This window comes from Muntiacus reevesi, chromosome 17, assembly GCF_963930625.1.
Source record: "Muntiacus reevesi chromosome 17, mMunRee1.1, whole genome shotgun sequence".
In the NCBI taxonomy this organism is placed as follows: Eukaryota; Metazoa; Chordata; class Mammalia; order Artiodactyla; family Cervidae; genus Muntiacus; species Muntiacus reevesi.
Genome location: NC_089265.1, coordinates 37,819,246 through 37,839,116, shown reverse-complemented (window position 1 = coordinate 37,839,116; position 19,871 = coordinate 37,819,246). Strand labels below are relative to the sequence as shown.

Below are 19,871 nucleotides of genomic sequence, written 5' to 3'. Positions count from 1 at the left end.
CAAACTAGTTTTTCACACTGAAACTAAGAAAAACACGTTTTAAAATCTACATATGAATAAACCTCAAAAGATCTGAAATATATTCCCTTAAGCAGATCACTTAGGAAAAGATTACCATAATTTTTTCTAATTTTAAAAACATTATTTCAGAGCATGAAATTAGAGGAAAACCACAAAACAAATATGAACTAAAAGGAACATTAACTACCATGTAGTTAATGATTTTGCTTAATGAGGATAAAGCCTCAAATATTTAGCCTCTAAAAGTTTCTCTCATTATCTATTGCTTTTCATTAATACTAGAAGGGCAGGGCAAAGAAACATAAACCATGACTTTCTATGAAATGTTTGCCCAAATCTGCTATGAATTTATTTTCAGGACAAAGTTCATGAAAAGCCAGTTCCCCAGGTAAAGTGGATTAAATACCTTCCAAAGGAAAATAAAATGAAACCACTACCAAATGGAAGCTTTCTAAAGTGAGTTTGGGGATGTAAAATCAAATTTGACAGATGCCTTATAAACTGTGGTCAATGCCCCATCTGATGAGAATTTCTGTGGTTTTGTTTTTACCTATACTAATGGGTTTGTAATTTATGGTGACATGTATATGTCTACACTATGCTGGATATGTACACACACAGATAAATATGGTGGTATCTCTTTCTTATGTAAACTTGCTGGGAAATAATCTTGTGATTTAGTTGTATCTTTTTAAATCATTGAGTTTGCATTAAATATTTGACAGACTGATGCCTTGTGGGATACGATTTGGAAACCATCCTCTCTCTGATCTTTACCAGATGTTTCACTGGTGGTATTTCGGCCTCAAGAGACAAAGAGGATATTAATGTTAATTTTATTTATTTAATCATATCAGGCAGATTTGCTAAAAGGAAAAATTCAATATTTTGGTAATCTACCAACTCTTCAGAAACATCCATAGTAGCAAAAATGTTTTGAAGATCATTTTATATTAAAAGCAGAAAGGCTGCATGCATGGTAGTTGGGAGGAAAAACACTCTATCTTACCTTTAGAAATGAGAATAATGTGACAAATTTGTCAGTTCCACTTTTAACTCAAGAGGCAAAGAGGTGGCAATGGCATTCATTACTCACAGAATCTCATCCCAGTCTTTAAATGACTATTAATTGTAGAGAGAGAATACTCTGAATGTGAAATGGACACTCAGTTGAAAGCCTTCTGCCGCTACCTGAGCTACTCTGTAATCTTATCTCGTCTTGAATTTTATTCCAAGGGAACACGAGAGTACCCTAATCATTGTCAGGGCATTGATGATAATGAAAATGTACTTTCTATTAAACAGTGCCTCCCTACTCCTTACCTGAGATGACAGGGTAGGCTTTCCTCTCTCTTGAGCTCAGTGTCAGAATGTGGAAGCTTTTAGAGCGCTGATTCTCACCCTTCTGTACTTTAGAATCACCAGGAAAGCTACACCCCTGACCAATTACATCACAGACTCTGGGGGTAGGATCAAGGTATGGGTACTTCATAAATCTTTTCAGGCAATTCCAATGTCAGTCAAGGTGGAAAACCACATCCTTGGAATAAGTAGACAATGGCCAAACAACTTATTAGTCTTAGAAAAATCACTTAATTTTCCTAGGTTTTTTCCTCCTCATCTTAAAAGCTGTTATGTATGGAACAGAGCTAGACTGTTATACTCATTGATTTTCTTTTCTTTTTAGATAAAAATTTATATTTATAGTTGTAAAATATTTCAAGTGAGCAGCAACACATAGAGTATATTACCACCACCAAGCTAAAATAATTTTTTAAAAATAATTTTAATACTTTGCCATCTTTGTTTCATTTCTGTCATTCTTTGGATAAAAGATAAAGCAAAATCCCTACATCCCATATATTCCTATTTCTTTTGTCTCTAGAAGTATTCACTATCCTAAAGTTATCCTGCCTACATGATTTTATTGTATTGTGTATTACGTATTAAGTAATTATGTATCTATGTTTCTACAACAACTATATAATACTGCTTAGCATATGTTTCAGTCAGTTCAGTTCATTTCAGTCACTCAGTCATGTCTGACTCTTTGTGACCCCATGAACCACAGCACGTCAGGCCTACCTGTCCATGACCAACTCCCAGAGTTCACTCAAACCCATGTCCATCGAGTCGGTGATGCCATCCAGCTATCTCATCCTCTGTCATCCCCTTCTCCTCCTGCCCCCAATCCTTCCCAGCATCAGGGTCTTTTTCAATAAGTCAACTCTTCGCATGAGGTGGCCAAAGTATTGGAGTCTCAGCTTCAACATCAGTCCTTCCAATGAACACCCAGGATTGATCTCCTTTAGGATGGACTGGTTGGATCTCCTTGCAGTCCAAGGGACTCTGAGGAGTCTTCTCCAACACCACAGCATATGTTTAAATATACATAAATTATATTACACTGTATATACCTTCTTGCATATAATTATTTCATTTAATATTGTTATCTATTTATCCATATTATCTATCAATATATAGATATATCAGTTTATATACAGTACATTAATTTTAAAATTCTTCATATTATTGCATTAGGAATAAATCACAGTTTACTGATGTACCTTATCTATGGAAAGATAGGTCTTTTATAGTTTTTAGAAAATAAAGGTATAAGAAAAACCTCTTTGTATGTCTTCCTGCCACCAAAAGTTGCTCCAGGGAAGACACTTAGAGTTTCGTTATATATTCTCAACTTTATGTTTGCTAGATAGTCAAAAATTTTTCCCCAAAATGGTTAGACTAATTTACTCTCACTAGTAATGTTAAAACATTCCCGTCTCCATATCCTCCAACATGTGACACTATGAGAATTTATTAACTGCTGCCAATATGAAGATTATGGAGTGATAACTAACAGTTATGCTTAGATGATATTTTCTGAAGTTCCTTCTATTCAGTTAATTTGTGGTCACCACATCAATGCTGCTGCTGCTGCTGCTAAGTCACTTCAGTCGTGTCTGACTCTGTGCGACCCCATTGACGGCAGCCCACCAGGCTCCTCCATCCATGGGATTTTCCAGGCAGGAGTACTGGAGTGGGGTGCCATTGCCTTCTCCCACATCAATGCTAAATCTTATCAAAATAATAAAGGATGTGGAAGGAAGAAGCCTTCTTCCTCATTTTACAATGAATTTACTTTTCCTCAAGAAATGTCTTACATGGCTAAAGCTGGCTCATGAACCCATAAATCAGGCCATAAAAGAGGAATGGGGACATGGCCCCAGCTCTGTATTTATTTTCTTGTATTCCATAATCCAATGTTACTTAAAAAGCAAATGACCCAATAGTCAAGCCAAAGCAAATACTGTGAATTTTGCCAGGCAAAATGCCTGTGGAGAAATGAGTCAATTCATACAAGATTCAAAGCTGTCTTTGGTCAGTGACATTTTCGTGAAAATCTGTGGGTGGGTAAAAGTTTTGCAAAATTCCTTTTTGCTATTGGATAAAATTCATCCAGGAAAAATAAGCAAAATTTAAGTGGCGACCCACATTCCCCCTAATTCCCTTATTAACACTCCCTAACCTCCCAGCACAACTGCTTTCTATTGTGTACAAAGGCCAGGATCAGGGTTTGTGATCCTGGCAGTGGAAGCCTGTCCCCCTGCTCACTTTGCTCCGATCAGATAGGCTTTCTCATGAGAAGCACTAGCAGACAGAGTGTACCTGGCCTCACTCAGAGCACATCTTCCTGGGAATGCTATCTAGGTGTTGCACACTCTTCAATTTAATGGCAAAAAGACCTACTATGGTAAAAACATTCTCTGTGAGCACTCTGTTGGAACACTTATTGTAGCTATCATTAGGGATGGTTAGTGTACATCTATGGGCTTCCCTGGTAGCTCAGCTGGTAAAGAATCCACCTGCAATGCAGGAAACCCCAGTTCGATTCCGGAGTTGGGAAGATCCCCTGGAGAAAGGACAGGCTACCCAGTCCAGGACTCCTGGGCTTCCTTGGAGGCTCAGATGGTAAAGAAGCCGCCTGTAATGCAGGAGACCTGGGTTCCATTCCTGGGTTCCATTCCTGGGTTGGGAAGATCCCCTGGAGGAGGGCATGGTAACCCACACCAGTATTCTTCCCTGGAGAATCCCCGTGAACGGAGAAGCCTGATGGGCTACCGTCCACGGGGTTGCAAAGAGTCAGACATGACTGATGACTAAGCACAGCACACAGTGTCCATCTATAGTTTGGGGTTATATTTTATGTTGTCCTTTAATGAACATGAAACAGGGATTTGGGAAAGAAACTAATTATAAGGCTTCATTACTTGCTCTGACTTGAGAATTTGAAACCTTATCATCTCAGAAAAAATAAAAAATTGAATTCAGCAAAGTTATACCTGGAAATGCTCAAAAGTTTTGATACTTCTGAGATTCATCAATGTTAAGGGTGGTCTAAGCTCAGGAAGGTCTAAATAGAATAATATCATGCCTACAAGTTGCTGTATTAGTAGACAAAAGTGAATGGACTCAGGTATTTTTTAATATAGTACTGACATATTCCAGTTTTTGATTTAACTGAGGTCTGTCTGTCTGCCTGCTAAGGCCTTTACTCGTCTCCAGCACTTTGCCATTGGCTGCGAATATCTTTGTAATCAAGCCAAGATTGAAAAGAGGGCAGCTGGTTTGACTTTCCAGAGAAGCAGTAAGAATGAGATCTACAGAAGGGTGGAGTTGTTTGGGTGGGAAAGAGAAAAGAAACCATTCTCTTCTTCCAGTAAGTTAACCAAGTAATAAATTAGCAATCCTCCCCCAGTTCTGCCACCTAAAGTCCTGAGTGATCTAAATCCCAGAGTTCTGGGTAAGGCTGAGGAGTTACAGTCAGAGACTCTGAGAATGTGTTCTCCCATGCATGAAATGGAATTTGGCATCAAGGGAGGACACCAGTGGTAGCCTCTTACTGTAAGCAGGCTGTCACTGAATAGCCCTTTCACACACCCTCCTTTTACCATGACTTCCAGAAGCTCATTGGGCTGCCTGTAGTCATGGTCACCAAACACAACTGGGTCATCACATCTTTCCTGGGTCAATAAGCTAAGTGAGTGAAAAGGATGACTAACTCTAACTGTGGTCCACAGAAAATTAATGGCAGTTAAACATAAGTAAAACAAAAGTGGACTAGGCCTTTTAATTTAAATTACTCCTAGTCTTTGCAGCATGTGACACAGCCATAAAAACCCAAAGATCACTTCATGTCTCCAAAAGAAGAATGTGATCATTTTACTTGGCAAAGATCTTGAGCTTTGAATCAACTACCACCAGTTTCTTTAACAGTGAGAGATGAAACAGATGAGTTTTAATAGTTCTTTCTATTTGGATTCTGAGAGTGTAAAGACTGGTTTTGCAAAAGGCAGAAAAATGCATCTTTTTCAGATGTGCATCCACATTACACACAATATGTCTTCTCTCTATGGGCTACAACTTGAGAGGACTACTAAACTTTCAGAGCAAAATTATTTGCTACCAGTTAACTACAACCTTACAAATCAAGCAGATGACATGTAGCAACATAATAGCTTTCAGAAGACAGAATGTTCATGATATGTATGTTTTATAGGAAAATGGATGTCTCCCTGCTAAAAATATATAGTCCCAAGATGAGAGCTACAACATTAGTCAGCCCCTAAGAAACCCTGTACTAATACATTTGCACTATAACATGTAATTTAATGCTTTGTGGGCCTTGATCTGATATGCTATTAAATCTAGCAATCTAAATTTTGCAAAGATTTCATCTAGCAGTGGGGAGTAGGCAGACCAGGGGAGAGAGAGCAATCATTTCCCATACCCATCTTGAATAATATCATGAAAAGCTACGCAGATGCCTGCAAATATTCACCTCTCAGCTTATTCTTTCATTGAAGCATTTCTATTTTTAATAGTCATCATGCACTTTAGCAAAAGTCAACTTTACAAAGTTATATGTTTTTTTCAAAATCTGGGAACAGTGGGAAAATACGGAAATCTTATTGCACAAAAATTAATTTTGCAATGCAAAAAAAAATTTTTTTTGGATAATTCAAGCCGTTATGTTTATTTCAGTAAAGCCAAATCCAGCAAACTATTTTCAGCCAGGATTAGTCAGAACTAAAAGGTTGGACTGTTTTCCTTCAGAGACTGAATGTCTCTCTTGCCTGCAATAGGCCAGTGTGTTCCAAACAGAGTAAATGGAATTGCCTTCAACTGCTTGTCTCTTTCTGGCATTTTTAATGCAGAGCCTTACTGACAGAGTAAGGTTTTGTTGGCTGGAATGCAATTATTCTTTTCAGTCATATAACCTGGCATTCTTACAATGTATCAGCTTCAAGTTTTCCTTAAGAAAAATCATAACATGGGGCATAATGTAACGACAAGAAATGCAATTTCATTCCTCCAGAAATTCTTAAAACCTTTTCAAAAGTACCTACTGGATGATGAAAAACGTGCTTCTAATACTTGCCTTACAACTACCACCTGTTTGGTTGGCTTTTACATGAATCCGACAACTTGGCCAATCTATAATCAAACATTAACATGGCAAACATGGGCCAGATTCTTTATTATCAAGACATAATACAAAAAGAAGGGACTCTGGCTGCAGGGCCACCATCTAAATAAGTTCCTTTTCAAAATCATATATATATACATATATATATTATTTCATGCATTAAGTGACCTGCAGCATATTCAATATCCAGGAAATACCTACAATTGTCAGATTTTTAACTCTAAAATAAATATTCTTGACCATCTGGACTAACATAAAACACATGCTCTTCCTTTTCGAAGAGTTAAGCGAGCTGTCCGAGATTGTGCAAAGCCACCCTGTGATCCCAAGTGTGATGTCCGGCTTGTAAACCCAGAGGGTTTCTGTTAGGTGTGAAATGATTGTGCAACCATTTAAGAGTCATATTATTCAAAAATAGTAAATTTTGCAAAGAAACAGAGGTAGTTCCAGGATTGATGCTGTGAAAGGGGGAGATGGGGAGAAAGACAACATGCCAACTTCTTTCAACACCAAAGGCAAGGTCCCCTCTGGGTTCTTTCTCTTTATACATTTTCACCCAATTTCCTCTCCTGAAAGTTCAGGGAGATCCAGATTCTGCTCCTGTGGTATCCTGGAGTGTTTTAATGCTGGCTATAAATCATTAATTAATCTGACAACCTTGGAGTGTGCAGTGTGCAGGCGCGTGGGTGTATGCAGCAACAATTTTACTAGCCAAGTTGCTAAGTGTGAGTTCCTTTCCAAATATCAGAACCATCACTCTAACCCTAGTACTCACCCAGTTATTGCAGAGAAGGGGAAGTCACTGAATATTTACTTTGGAAAAGAGCTAAAGCTTGCTGGTGGTGCAGTGTATTTCTCTGCCCTGCACATTTCAGCAAGTCTAAGCTGGTGCCTGATGGGAATCAATTTTCTAAGATTTTGGACAGTGTGGCAGATGAACCTCCCCTGATCTTATATATTTGCAAAAGAGAATCTAGAAGTGGAGAGATACCCCAGCCACTAGTAATTAAAGAAACTTTCTCCTTCCTCAGGCTGAAGAGAAGTCAAATCTCATGGATACCTAGACCTCCAGCACCCAAAGTCCATAAAAGAAAACATTCCCCAACTTGCAGCAGAGTTTGGAAAACCACATACACCTTCAATGAACTCCAGGGGGCTTTAGCAGACTCACCGAACACTTGTTGGGCTTTTCCCCCGAGTGAACTCTCATGTGGATCAACAGTTTATAGCGGGCATTAAATGGCTTGTACCTTCGAGGACAACCGGCCCAGAAACAAGTGAAGTCTTCTCCTTTGCGCTGGTCTATGTGAACCTTCTCGATGTGCCGCACAAGTTCCTCCTGCTGGTCATACAAGGCACTGCAGTCGATCCAGCGACAGCAGTTCTTGCCCCCAGCGTCATCCATCTCCCCATCCTCTTCCAGGGCGGCCGGAGGCAGGGCCAGCGGCTGGGCCTGGTGGACCAGCTCTGGATGATGCAGATGCGGGTGGGCGTGGTAGGGCGGCGGGGGGCCTTGGGGCTGGGGCGGCGGTGGCAGGGGAGGCAGAGGCGGTGCGGGGGGCAGGTCCAGGACGCCACCGGGGAAATCATCCAGGCGCTCGGTCTTGAGCAGGCCGGCCGCCTGGCCGGCAGGGTCCGGCAGGCCGTGCTGCACCACCATGCTGTTGAGCAGGCCAGGCTGCAGGCCACCGTGCTCCAGCTGCTGCATGCGCTCACACTCCAGCGCGCTGTCCTCGCCGTAGGCCGGGAGAGCCAGGCCGCCGCCGGCCGCCCGCACACCCTTCTGGCTACTTGGCACTGAGCACGGCTGGGGAATACAGCTGCCTCGCACTCCCAGGAAATGCCCGTAGACCTCAGGCTGCGGGGACATGTTGGCGGGGGAAGCCCTTGACCCGTTGATGTAGGCGACCAAGGACGTGGGCGAGGTGCGGATGATGGTATTGAAGTCTATCCCGATGCCGTCGGACAACGGGGACAAGGACAGCGCTCTCTTCTTGGAGCGGGCCGAGTGGGACCTGGCTGAAGAGTGTCGGGGACTGGGGTAAGGAGAGTGGCTGTTTTCCATACCGAAAAGGTAGGATGGCAATGAGTTACAGACACTGTTGGCGGACATGGCAGTCCCAGGAGGAAGGCTAATTAGGTCCCCTAGATCAGTGCCATTCTGGGAGGTGTGGTTCGAGGAGAGCGAAGGGAGGGCCTTATAGCCGTGCGACCACTCTTGCTTCACGTTCAAGGTCGACTGACTTTCTGTCAGGCTCAAAGTTGAGGAGGCCAAAGACTCTCGCGAAATAAGGGACCTGGAACGGCAGCCGGAAGAGGAGGAAAAAAAAAAAAAAGACAAACATTTTAGCAGGATATGGACTGCTTAAAACTAAAAGAACATTGCATTGACAATCTCTTAAGTATTTCCCCTAATTGCCTTCTCAGCTAAACACACATTCTTTGGCTAAGATAAAGCCCAAGACTTTTAGTTCCAGGTATATAACATTTTACCAAGAGGAAAAATAAAGGCTAATGCTTGCTGGAATAATAAAACAAAGGTCTATTGTTATAAATAATCTGATACTTCAATGATAATAAATAGTCCTTGCTATATTTTTATATATCTTTTTTTCTACAGGGAAAAATTAGAGACCTAGGAATAATTATTGAAACTTGTCATGGCAAACCAAATAAACAAGTATTTATTAAGTACCTACTATGTGCAACACACTACCAATAGGCATTGTTAGGAATACAAGTCTAAACAGAGTCCCAGTTTGAGTGAAATCTATTTGGTAAGGTAAAACATAAACCGATGCTTAATTTGGAAAAAAAAAAAAAAAGTAAATCAAAGTCAAAGGGTTATCCAGAGGATCTAATAATAATTTCACAAATCTGTTCCACTGATATCAAGGAATTTTACATATTTCTATAAAAGACAGCAGTTCACACTATGAGTAGTCAGTAGTCAGTCACAACATCAAATTGACCCAGAAATAAAAAATTATATATAACATACAGCTGTAATATATAAGGGAGTGACAACCTGAAGTAGAGTCATATTTGGAATTCTGCATGTGGGTCATGCAAGGTTTAATTACACCTGCAGTTTGGGATCTTCCACGAGCTGCTGTCCTCAAATCAGAGCAGATTTGCACGGAGAGCAAAGCATCTGTTTTAATTACTGTAGCAACAATTCTTCTCCTGTCCTTCTTTATCCTTTATAAAACATGCCTCACATGTCACAATGTTTGCCTGAATATCAAAATGCCTTGTGTTGTAGTCTAGCCACTTTAAAATTCATTTTGCTTTAACCATGATATCAGCTTTAAAAATCACTGAAGGGAAAAGCTATGCCTTTTGGATGGAAACATTGTCCCAAAGAGGCTAGACAGAATTCACCATACTCCCAACTCAGAATAGTGTATATTAAAAAGCCAGCTTTTTAATTTGTGCTTTTATTGGCTTTCTACAGAGATCTTTTTTCTGACAAAAAAGTTTTAAATATTGTATAGAATGTCTATCTTTCCCAGGAAGAGCCCACTTACTACTTCCAGCTGTTATAAAGCAACCTGTTGCAGAACTGAGGGAAAATAGAAGTATTCTCATCCCATCTGTTCCTCTTACTTCTTTTCACAAAATAGAAGCCAAGAACACTGTTTCCTACAAGCATGAGAGATTAGCAAGAAAACATCTCGACTCTGAAATGCACAGTATTAGGTGAGAGATAACACCACTGTCAATCTAGTGTTTTCCTCCAGTCAGGTAATGTTTACCATTGACAAACACAGCAAGAATTTAAGTCCAGTTGCCCTTAATACAGATTTTCTTTTCCCTGTCCAGATCCTTATATTTGGGCTGAAGTCCTTTGCAAGTCCCAAAGTAGCTTCTGAACCATCTGTTTTTTAATTCCCCATGAACGCTTTCAATTATTTTCCCAGCATACCCACAGCATGTAGCTCTCCCTGCAGAGCTCAGCTGAAGGCTCCTGGTGATAGGATGTCAAGGGCCTTTTAGTCCCTTCCCCAGGGAGATTCAGGAATTGCTTTGTGACCCAAGTCAAATCAGTAGTCATGACATATATAAGGCAAAGACAACTGACTTTGCTTTACACCCTGAGGTTGAGATGATTTATATAACATTCTTAAATGGTGCATTTGCCTGGTCACTGTCATACCAGAGCATTTCAGATTTTAAGCAGCGAATTTGTTGTTCAGTCACTCAGTGTCCGACTCTTTGTAACCCCATGGGCTGCAGCATGCAGGGCTTCCCTGTCCCTTACTATCTCCCGGAGTTGGCTCAAATTCATGTCTATTGAGTGGGTGATGCTATCTAACCATCTCATCCTCTGTCACCCCCTTTTCCTATTGCCTTCAATCTTTCCTAGCCTCAGGGTCTTTTCCAGTGAATCAGCTTTTCACATCAGGTGGCCAAAGTACTGGAGCTTCAGCTTCAGCATCAATCCTTCCAATGAATATTCAGGGTTGATTTCCTTTAGGATTGACTGGTTTGAGAGATCAAGAAAGGAGATCAAACCAGTCAAGCAGTGAATAGCAAGTAGGAAGTATTTTACCCACCTGTATATGTTTTGCATTTGAAATTATACTATTTGGTTTGAGGGCTGCCTATAGTGAGACATGTTCATTTGTTCCATTGTTAAAAGCTGTTTCTTATTTTTTTTTAATACACCTAAATATGACTTGATTAAATTTGAGCATAATTCCATGCAGGCACATTCCTTAACTCCTTAGATATCTCAGTGTTCCTTAAAACAGTTATCAAAACTTTTTTAGAAAGCAATTCTATGTCCTATTCACTAAGGCAATAATATGAATGGTGAGCTCTCTTCTTGAATACTTAATAAGAACAAAACTTCCAACAAATGGCCTTTGCCTAGCAGCTCACCTCTCTTCTGAGCAATTACTCAGATCTTTTAATATTTCAAAGTTCTAATCCATGAAACCTGCCCCAAAGATAGTAGCTCTCAGTAAAATTTCTCTTTCCAGAAAAATTATATTCTATCTATATTGAACCTTAAATATAGCTAACTTCAGGCATCTATGGGTGTTGTCTTCCTCAATAAAATTCAAAGACCTCCAATAAAAGCGATTATTTTTATCTCTGCCAGTACCCACCAGAGTGTTAGATGAAGTTCCCCCCCCAAAAAAAATGTTGATTAAGGTGAGTAAATTAATATAATGATAACCATTTTTAACTTATAAAGTATTTTCCCTATATATTATTCCACTTAATACAGCCTGTGACATAAGCAAATTGGAATTTTAAAATAACCTCTGTTTTACAAAGAATAAAACCAACGTTCTGTGAAATTCCTCCCAATGATACAAAAAAAAGAAAAAAAAGGCGGGGGGGGCGGTTGCCAAGAATCCTTAAATAAGTACAAATAAAGCAGCAGATTTTTTTTTTTTTTACTTTTTTTTTTTTTTTAATTTTTCAGTGGGTTTTGTCATACATTGATATGAATCAGCCATAGAGATACACGAATTCCCCATCCCGGTCTCCCATCCCACCTCCCTCTCCACCCGATTCCTCTGGATCTTCCCAGCCCAACAGGCCCGAGCACTTGACTCATGCCTCCCACCTGGGCTGGTGGTCTGTTTCACCACAGATAATATACATGCTGTTCTTTCGAAACATCCCACCCTCACCTTCTCCCACAGAGTTCAAAAGTCTGTTCTGTACTTCTGCGTCTCTTCTTCTGCCCTGCATATAGGGCCATCGTTACCATCTTTCTAAATTCCATATATATGTGTTAGTATACTGTAATGTTCTTTATCTTTCTGGCTCACCTCACTCTGTATAATGGGCTCCAGTTTCATCCATCTCATTAGAACTGATTCAAATGAATTCTTTTTAACGGCTGAGTAATATTCCATGGTGTATATGTACCACAGCTTCCTTATCCATTCATCTGCTGATGGGCATCTAGGTTGCTTCCATGTCCTGGCTATTATAAACAGTGCTGCGATGAACATTGGGGTGCACGTGTCTCTTTCAGATCTGGATTCCTCAGTGTGTATGCCCAGAAGTGGTATTGCTGGGTCATATGGCAGTTCTATTTCCAGTTTTTAAAGAAATCTCCACACTGTTTTCCATAGTGGCTGTACTAGTTTGCATTCCCACCAACAGTGTAAGAGGGTTCCCTTTTCTCCACACCCTCTCCAGCATTTATTGCTTATAGACTTTTGGATAGCAGCCATCCTGACTGGCGTGTAATGGTACCTCATTGTGGTTTTGATTTGCATTTCTCTGATAATGAGTGATGTTGAGCATCTTTTCATGTGTTTGTTAGCCATCTGTATGTCTTCTTTGGAGAAATGTCTGTTTAGTTCTTTGGCCCATTTTTTGATTGGGTCGTTTATTTTTCTGGAATTGAGCTTCAGGAGTTGCTTGTATATTTTTGAGATTAATCCTTTGTCTGTTTCCTCATTTGCTATTATTTTCTCCCAATCTGAGGGCTGTCTTTTCACCTTACTTATAGTTTCCTTTGTTGTGCAAAACTTTTAAGTTTCATTAGGTTCCATTTGTTTATTTTTGCTTTTATTTCCAATATTCTGGGAGGTGGGTCATAGAAGATCTTGCTGTGATTTATGTCGGAGAGTGTTTTGCCTATGTTCTCCTCTAGGAGTTTTATAGTTTCTGGCCTTACATTTAGATCTTTAATCCATTTTGAGTTTATTTTTGTGTATGGTGTTAGAAAGTGTTCTAGTTTCATTCTTTTACAAGTGGTTGACCAGTTTTCCCAGCACCACTTGTTAAAGAGATTGTCTTTTTTCCATTGTATATCCTTGCCTCCTTTGTCAAAGATAAGGTGTCCATAGGTTCGTGGATTTATCTCTGGGCTTTCTATTCTGTTCCATTGATCTATATTTCTGTCTTTGTGCCAGTACCATACTGTCTTGATGACTGTGGCTTTGTAGTAGAGTCTGAAGTCAGGCAGGTTGATTCCTCCAGTTCCATTCTTCTTTCTCAAGATTACTTTGGCTAGTCGAGGTTTTTTGTATTTCCATAAAAATTGTGAAATTATTTGTTCTAGTTCTGTGAAAAATACCGTTGGTAGCTTGATAGGGATTGCATTGAATCTATAGATTGCTTTGGGTAGAATAGCCATTTTGACAATATTGATTCTTCCAATCCATGAACACGGTATGTTTCTCCATCTGTTTGTGTCCTCTTTGATTTCTTTCATCAGTGTTTTATAGTTTTCTGTGTATAGGTCTTTTGTTTCTTTAGGTAGATATACTCCTAAGTATTTTATTCTTTTTGTAAAGCAGCAGATTTGATAAGCAGTCACTTAGTTGGATCAGATGTATCCTCTATTGTTTTCCCCATATCATACCCAACACATGGTCCATAATGCTCTTCTTGATTAAAAGATTTGGTATAAGAGACTTAAAGGCACACAAGCTATAAATGGAACCCACATTTTCTGTTTTCTTTCTGAAACAATATGCTGAATGATTGAGAAAGATTCCAAAAAATTATTTTCTATAATCCCTGCTGCTACCCACACCAGGCCTATGGGAAAGAAAGTGACAAAGAACTGTGGTTTAATCACCATACTGAGAGAAATATTCATTTCTGGATGTTCATCTAATCCTAAGCATGTTATTTCCCATGACCAGTTAATTTGAAGCTATATATGAATAAAATATAACTCAAACAAAATGAAAGCAATATGAAAAACTTAAGAAATCATCAGTGAAACAGGTTAGGGTGGCTGGTGAAGCAAGAGCTCAGATAACTACTGGGGCCATAAGAGGTGTGATGACCAAGCCAAATGGCTCAAAAGAAATACTTACAAGAAGGAATTCCTCAAAAAGGGGTGCAAGAAAATGACTATATATCTATATGTATACATATATATACATATATATGTCATGAAAAAGATGTGCAATGAAAGTTACAGAATTGATCCAATAAAGTATTACTTATAATACTGAAATAAATGGAAACAAATGTCCAGTTATAAAAGACTGATAAAAATCAGAGCTTTATTTATATACTTTTTAAAAATTGGAATCTTGGGCAGGAAGAAGACATTATATGATGCTAAATATTTTTTTTTTACCACAAAAGATTATGACAAAGGAAACTGGTTATATTAACTGAAAAGAATAAATATAATACTAGGTAGGTCATTATGATGTATATGTTTGCCTACTGGTGGCTCGACAGAATCCACCTGCAATGCAGGAGATGCAGGTTCCATCCCTGAGTCAGGAAGATCCCCTGGAGAAGGAAATGCAACCTACTCCAGTATTCTTGTCTGAAAAGTCCCATGGACAGAGGAGCCTGGTGGGTTACAGTCCATGGGGTCGATAAAGAGTTGGACATGACTTAGTGACTTTTCACCCATGGTTGCCTGTGAGTGATAGGATTCAGGATGACTATCATATGCTCTCTTGTGCTTGTCCACAATTTTCTACATCTTCTACAATTAGTAAGAATTACATAGATAATCAGAAAAAAAGTAATACATTTTACAGTTTTTTATAGGGCAACCATCACTCAGATTGAACAGTTTAAGCTTCTACCCAGCCTCACCATCCCAACTCCTCCTCCTCGCCCCCCCCATGCCCCCGACCCTCAGGCATGCTCCCAATAAATAAAACACAAAGCTGATTCTCTCTCCATCTTATCTTTAAATGCCTTCAGGTTGAACTGTTGCCTCCTACACTATCTCTCCTCTTATGGGATACACAAACCAGTTTAAGTATCACAAACAAATGCAACCTTTCCAAATTGCTCAAAGTGAATTTGATATTTTACCAAGCTACTTCCCACTCCCGTTTCTTTGCTCATCCTGCAAAAAAGTTATTTCCATAGAAGGACTCACAGAATACATAGTTAAAACATATGCTAATGCATCTCTAAGATGTTGTCTTTTAAGTATAAAAATTTATGCTAAGGAATCAAATATGCTAGAGAACACTGAGATAATGACCCTTCCCTGCTCGACCCATGAAAGGGACTGCACCAGCTACATGCATGGTTGGAGCAGCCTGAGCCCTGCCTACCTTTAGTTTCTCCATTAATTATGACTCTCTGCCTTCAAGGCATGGGTTGGACTTGCCACAGACAGGAAGCTGAAGACTTCCCAATGACACCTACCCCATGAGTACAGTTAATTTTACATGCAATACTCAGCAAGTCTGAAGAGTCCCTCAAGGCATAATCATCAACAGGAAAATGACAGAAGCAGCTTTCCATCACACACACAAAAATCTCAGGTGAAAAAACACATTCCCACCTCATTAAAAAAATTGGCATAAAAAATCATCCAGGAACTGTGATTTCAGAAGTCTTGAATAGCAGCTAGGACAGTACAGAGAAACAAGAGGGAGAAAGATTAGAGGAAAAGAAGGAAGGGGAGGAAGAAGAGGAAGAAATAGAACCCAGAACTGCAAGGGATCTCAGCAGATTCCAGTCCCCCAAGAAGGATACAGAGGTCCACAGAACGGAGGTCCAATTCCTTTGCAAAATCACAGTTACAGCAGATCTGAGACTTAGGCAGAAACTTTGGATTGTATTTCTTCAAGAAGACTACTTGTAAAAGATGAAATAATTCATTTCAAACATAGAAATAGACCTTATACATTACAGAGTATTTTGGTTTTATATAGCCTGTAATATCAACCTTGAGAGATATAAAAATCTGTCTGAGATAATTTCCCTATTTAATTATCTCCCATGAGATAGATATATGGCATTTATTGAACCTACTTATTTCAGCACCTAATCAGGCATTGGGTTGAAATGTTATGTAACTCACACATGAGAGTATGTCTTCCCAGATACATCATAAAGTCTGCAAGTTCACAATTTCTATCTTTAACTTTTCAACCATCTCCCTAAACTTCAACTATTGTATTATACAGAACATAGATATTTAAATTACTTGGTTAGACAAGTGAATGGGTGGATGGACAGACAAAACAGACTGTAAAGCAGCTTTAGGATACTGCAACATAAACACTGAAAAACGAGCAGCTAAGACAGATGTACATGGAACATCTTATCTTTTCAAGCCATGATATGACCTTTACCAGGAATCAAAAGATTAATATACTGGCATTTAGCCCCTGGGGGCTTCCCAGGTAGGGCTGGTGGTAAGGAACCCACCTGCTAATGCAGGAAACATAAGAGATGCAGGTTCAATCCCTGGGTGGGGATCCCTGTGAGGAGGGCACAGCAACCCACTCCAGTATTCTTGCCTGGAGAATCCATGGACAGAGAAGCCTGGTGCGCTACAGTCCACAGGGTCGCAAAGAGTAGGACATGACTGAAGCGACTTAACATGCATGCATTTAGTCACTGAGGCCCCCAAATCTCAAAGTTGGCATTAATTTCACTCACACTTTATGACAGAAAGTACTAAATCATTCTTCCCAATTAAGACGGTATTATGGCACACAGTTTTTATACACCTTCCCCTACAAAGCTCAAAGTACAAGAGCTGCTTGAGTGAGTGAGAGAGAGAATGAGTGTGTCTGTTTGTGTGTTGTGTGGGCATGTGTTCAGGAAGAAAAGGGAAAACACTCATGGGTGTGATTATAACATAAGAAGGGGGAAAAAAACGTAATTTGAGACCTGGTATCTGAAGGAGGTATATTCAGGTTGGCTGCATTCATTGCCCTCTGTAAGCTAGGACTGATCTGGTTGCATGCTGTAGAGACCTGGCTTGCTGGAGGTGAAATGGGTCCCAGTCGCTGAACCATCATGGGACTGCTGGTGACCACTAGATTGTTGCAGCTGCCTTTTCCAATGGACTTGCACTGAGGCCCAAAGCCAAGAGCCCCTAAAAACAAATGAATCAGGTTAGCTTTCATGTCCCTTACATCAGAAATCAGTAAATACACATATGTGCACACTTATATCAGGACTCATCTTTAAAGACAGTCCTTAAATCATCTTTTTTTTTCAGTATTAGTGATACCAAAAAGCTTTCTCTAATTCCAATGAAAAATCCATAATGCTACAATAGAAATCCTTCTATAATCACCACTCATACAAAATATGCTTACATTTTGCTCCTTCTACATTCAAGTGTCCAGTTATATGAAGAATCATATTTTATCATCTCTTTACCTAAAGGGTTAAGGTGGTAAGTAGATGGGATTACTTATCTCAAACCATGTATTTTCCAAAATAGCTAATATCTTAAATCATCCAGCAAGGAAAGTTGACACTACTGACAAAAACTTGTTTAACTGGTTCACTTCATTCAAGTCTGGCCTTCCAAAAAGCCTCTTTAAAAGGATATAGTCTGGCTGTGGCTCTCCAATCTTTATTTTTCCTCTTCATCCTAATATATTGTCATTGGACATATACCCAATTTTTTAAAAAATCAGGACAAGACAGACTTAAAACATCATTTTAAAAGTAGTATGTTAACCAAATTTGACATAGATTTTTCATTTCATTAGCAACAATCTTTGAATGTAGTAAAACTTTGGTACATAACCAGAGGGGAAAGGAAAAAAAAAGAAAGAAACCCTCAAGAATCTGTGCCGTTACGGAAAAGTGAAAAGCAAAGAGGAGAAAGGTAAACACTGCCATGATTCATTTAAAAAAAATAATAATAGTTGTTGAATCATTCTAGACATTCTTTTTACATGGGTATACTTTTTCAAACATTTTTTGCAAACTACTTGGTCAAGTCTCAGTTCCCATTTCAGGCAAATGAAAAGAAATATGATCCTAGGTTTTCTGGCAAATTAGGCTCTAAAGTTTTCTCACCAAATTCCTCATCTTTCTCACTGATATATTTGGGATCAAAGCATCACAGTAACCTTCCTTACTTAGCTTTAGAGAATATAATTTTTTATTTTGTCTTTTTAAAAATTAATAGCCAAAAAAATGACTTTTCCATCTTTTGTAACATTCTCTTCCAAGAGCCCACAAAACTAAGAATAAACAAGACCTCAGCATAATCACCAACACTCTCATCAATGAACTCACATCTCCAAAGTGCTAGGAGAGTCACAGTATCTTTAGCAAGCAGGAAGCCTTCTCCAGTCCAGGCCTCTGGGAAACTAAAATCCAAGTGGTAACTGACTTGCCCAAGGTCACACAGGGATTTACTGACAGAGCAGAAACAAATTCTATGAGAATGCATTTTCATGGCACCTGCATATTTAAGTTTAAGTGCTGGATGCTTAGTTCCTTTCTTGAATATTTTCCAAGATCCAACAGAAATGTCTCCTAACTTTTTCCAGATACACAAACCAGAACCTACCCCTCTCTCTGCTGCTTATATCTGATGCATCTTCTTGTGCCTTGAAACATCAGTCATAGATAGTTTCTCTATTTTCATAGCTCATATAACACTGCAACATCAGGGTTTCATCTTTACTCCAAGAGAGTGGAAGCTACATGCAATTTGCTTTTCAAATTCCCTTTTTATCTTGGAAAAAGGCAATGTCCAGTATATAAGACACTTGAATTCCATCCCCAGGTTCCTTCCTTACCAGCCACTGCTACTAAAAGCAATATTAGATGTCAAGTATCCTGTCCAATTCAGTGTCATATATTTATCTAAGGAACTCACCCATTTCATGCCTGTTTCCTTCACAATAAAAAAGGTATTAATATCTACCTCTAAAACAAAGACATATTAGCAGCTGGATCAGCACACCCAAGAAATGCTATTTGGTGCCAAAGCATATTAATACATCATTTCATCAAATCTTAGATGCCACATAAGTCATACCATTATTTCATGTATCAGTAAAAACATCAAACTGGTACATGGTGTTAATATTTCATAGATATTCTGATGTGAAAATAATGCATACCTTAGAATAGATAAATGCCAATAAGGCTGCTGAAAAAATTATTTTACCCCCTCTCTTGTCCACACTTTTCTCTCTGCTAGGTACAGCCTTACCCTCACTTGTCTACCTAGTGATCAGCCTCTCTCTTCAAAGATCATCTTCCCTATGACTCCCTTCACACACTACCAGCTGGGCAAATCTAATCAATTCTTCTTTGTGTTCCCCCACAGTCTTTTAGAACAAATCTGCCGCAGCACCTTCAGGGAACTGAAATGTTTACATGACTGTCATCCATTTATCCTTGATTGCTTTTTAGAGACAAAAAGCTCTTGCTTGAGACATCACTGCTTCCTCAGTACCTAGCCTAAGGCCTGTACAATACACAATAAAATCTGTCAATGAAGCTAAGAATGAATGAATGAATGAAAATAAAAGATTTTAATATATGATATTAACTACTGAGACATTATTTCCACTAAAGTCCTCCTGGTCTTCTTGTTTAAAACCACGCCATTTTTCAAAAACAGACTCCAACTAAGTCAGTCCTTTGATGTTTCTCCACAGTGTGGCTAATGAGA

The 19,871-nt window shown here is 39.2% G+C and overlaps 1 protein-coding gene across 4 annotated transcripts in view; it reads right to left on the bottom strand.

Moving 5' to 3' along the window:
- GLIS3 (GLIS family zinc finger 3) overlaps positions 1 to 19,871 on the bottom strand; it is a 475,107-nt gene that overhangs the window by 302,352 nt on the left and 152,884 nt on the right. For 3 of the 4 annotated variants that reach the window (XM_065907921.1, XM_065907924.1, XM_065907923.1), the window contains 2 exons: positions 17,108 to 17,315; positions 7,683 to 8,808 (listed from right to left, as the gene is read on the bottom strand). In XM_065907921.1, coding sequence (XP_065763993.1) covers positions 7,683 to 8,808; positions 17,108 to 17,315 — 1,334 coding nt within the window. The remainder of the gene's footprint in view (positions 1 to 7,682; positions 8,809 to 17,107; positions 17,316 to 19,871) is intronic. The other variant, XM_065907922.1, reaches the window with a different exon arrangement.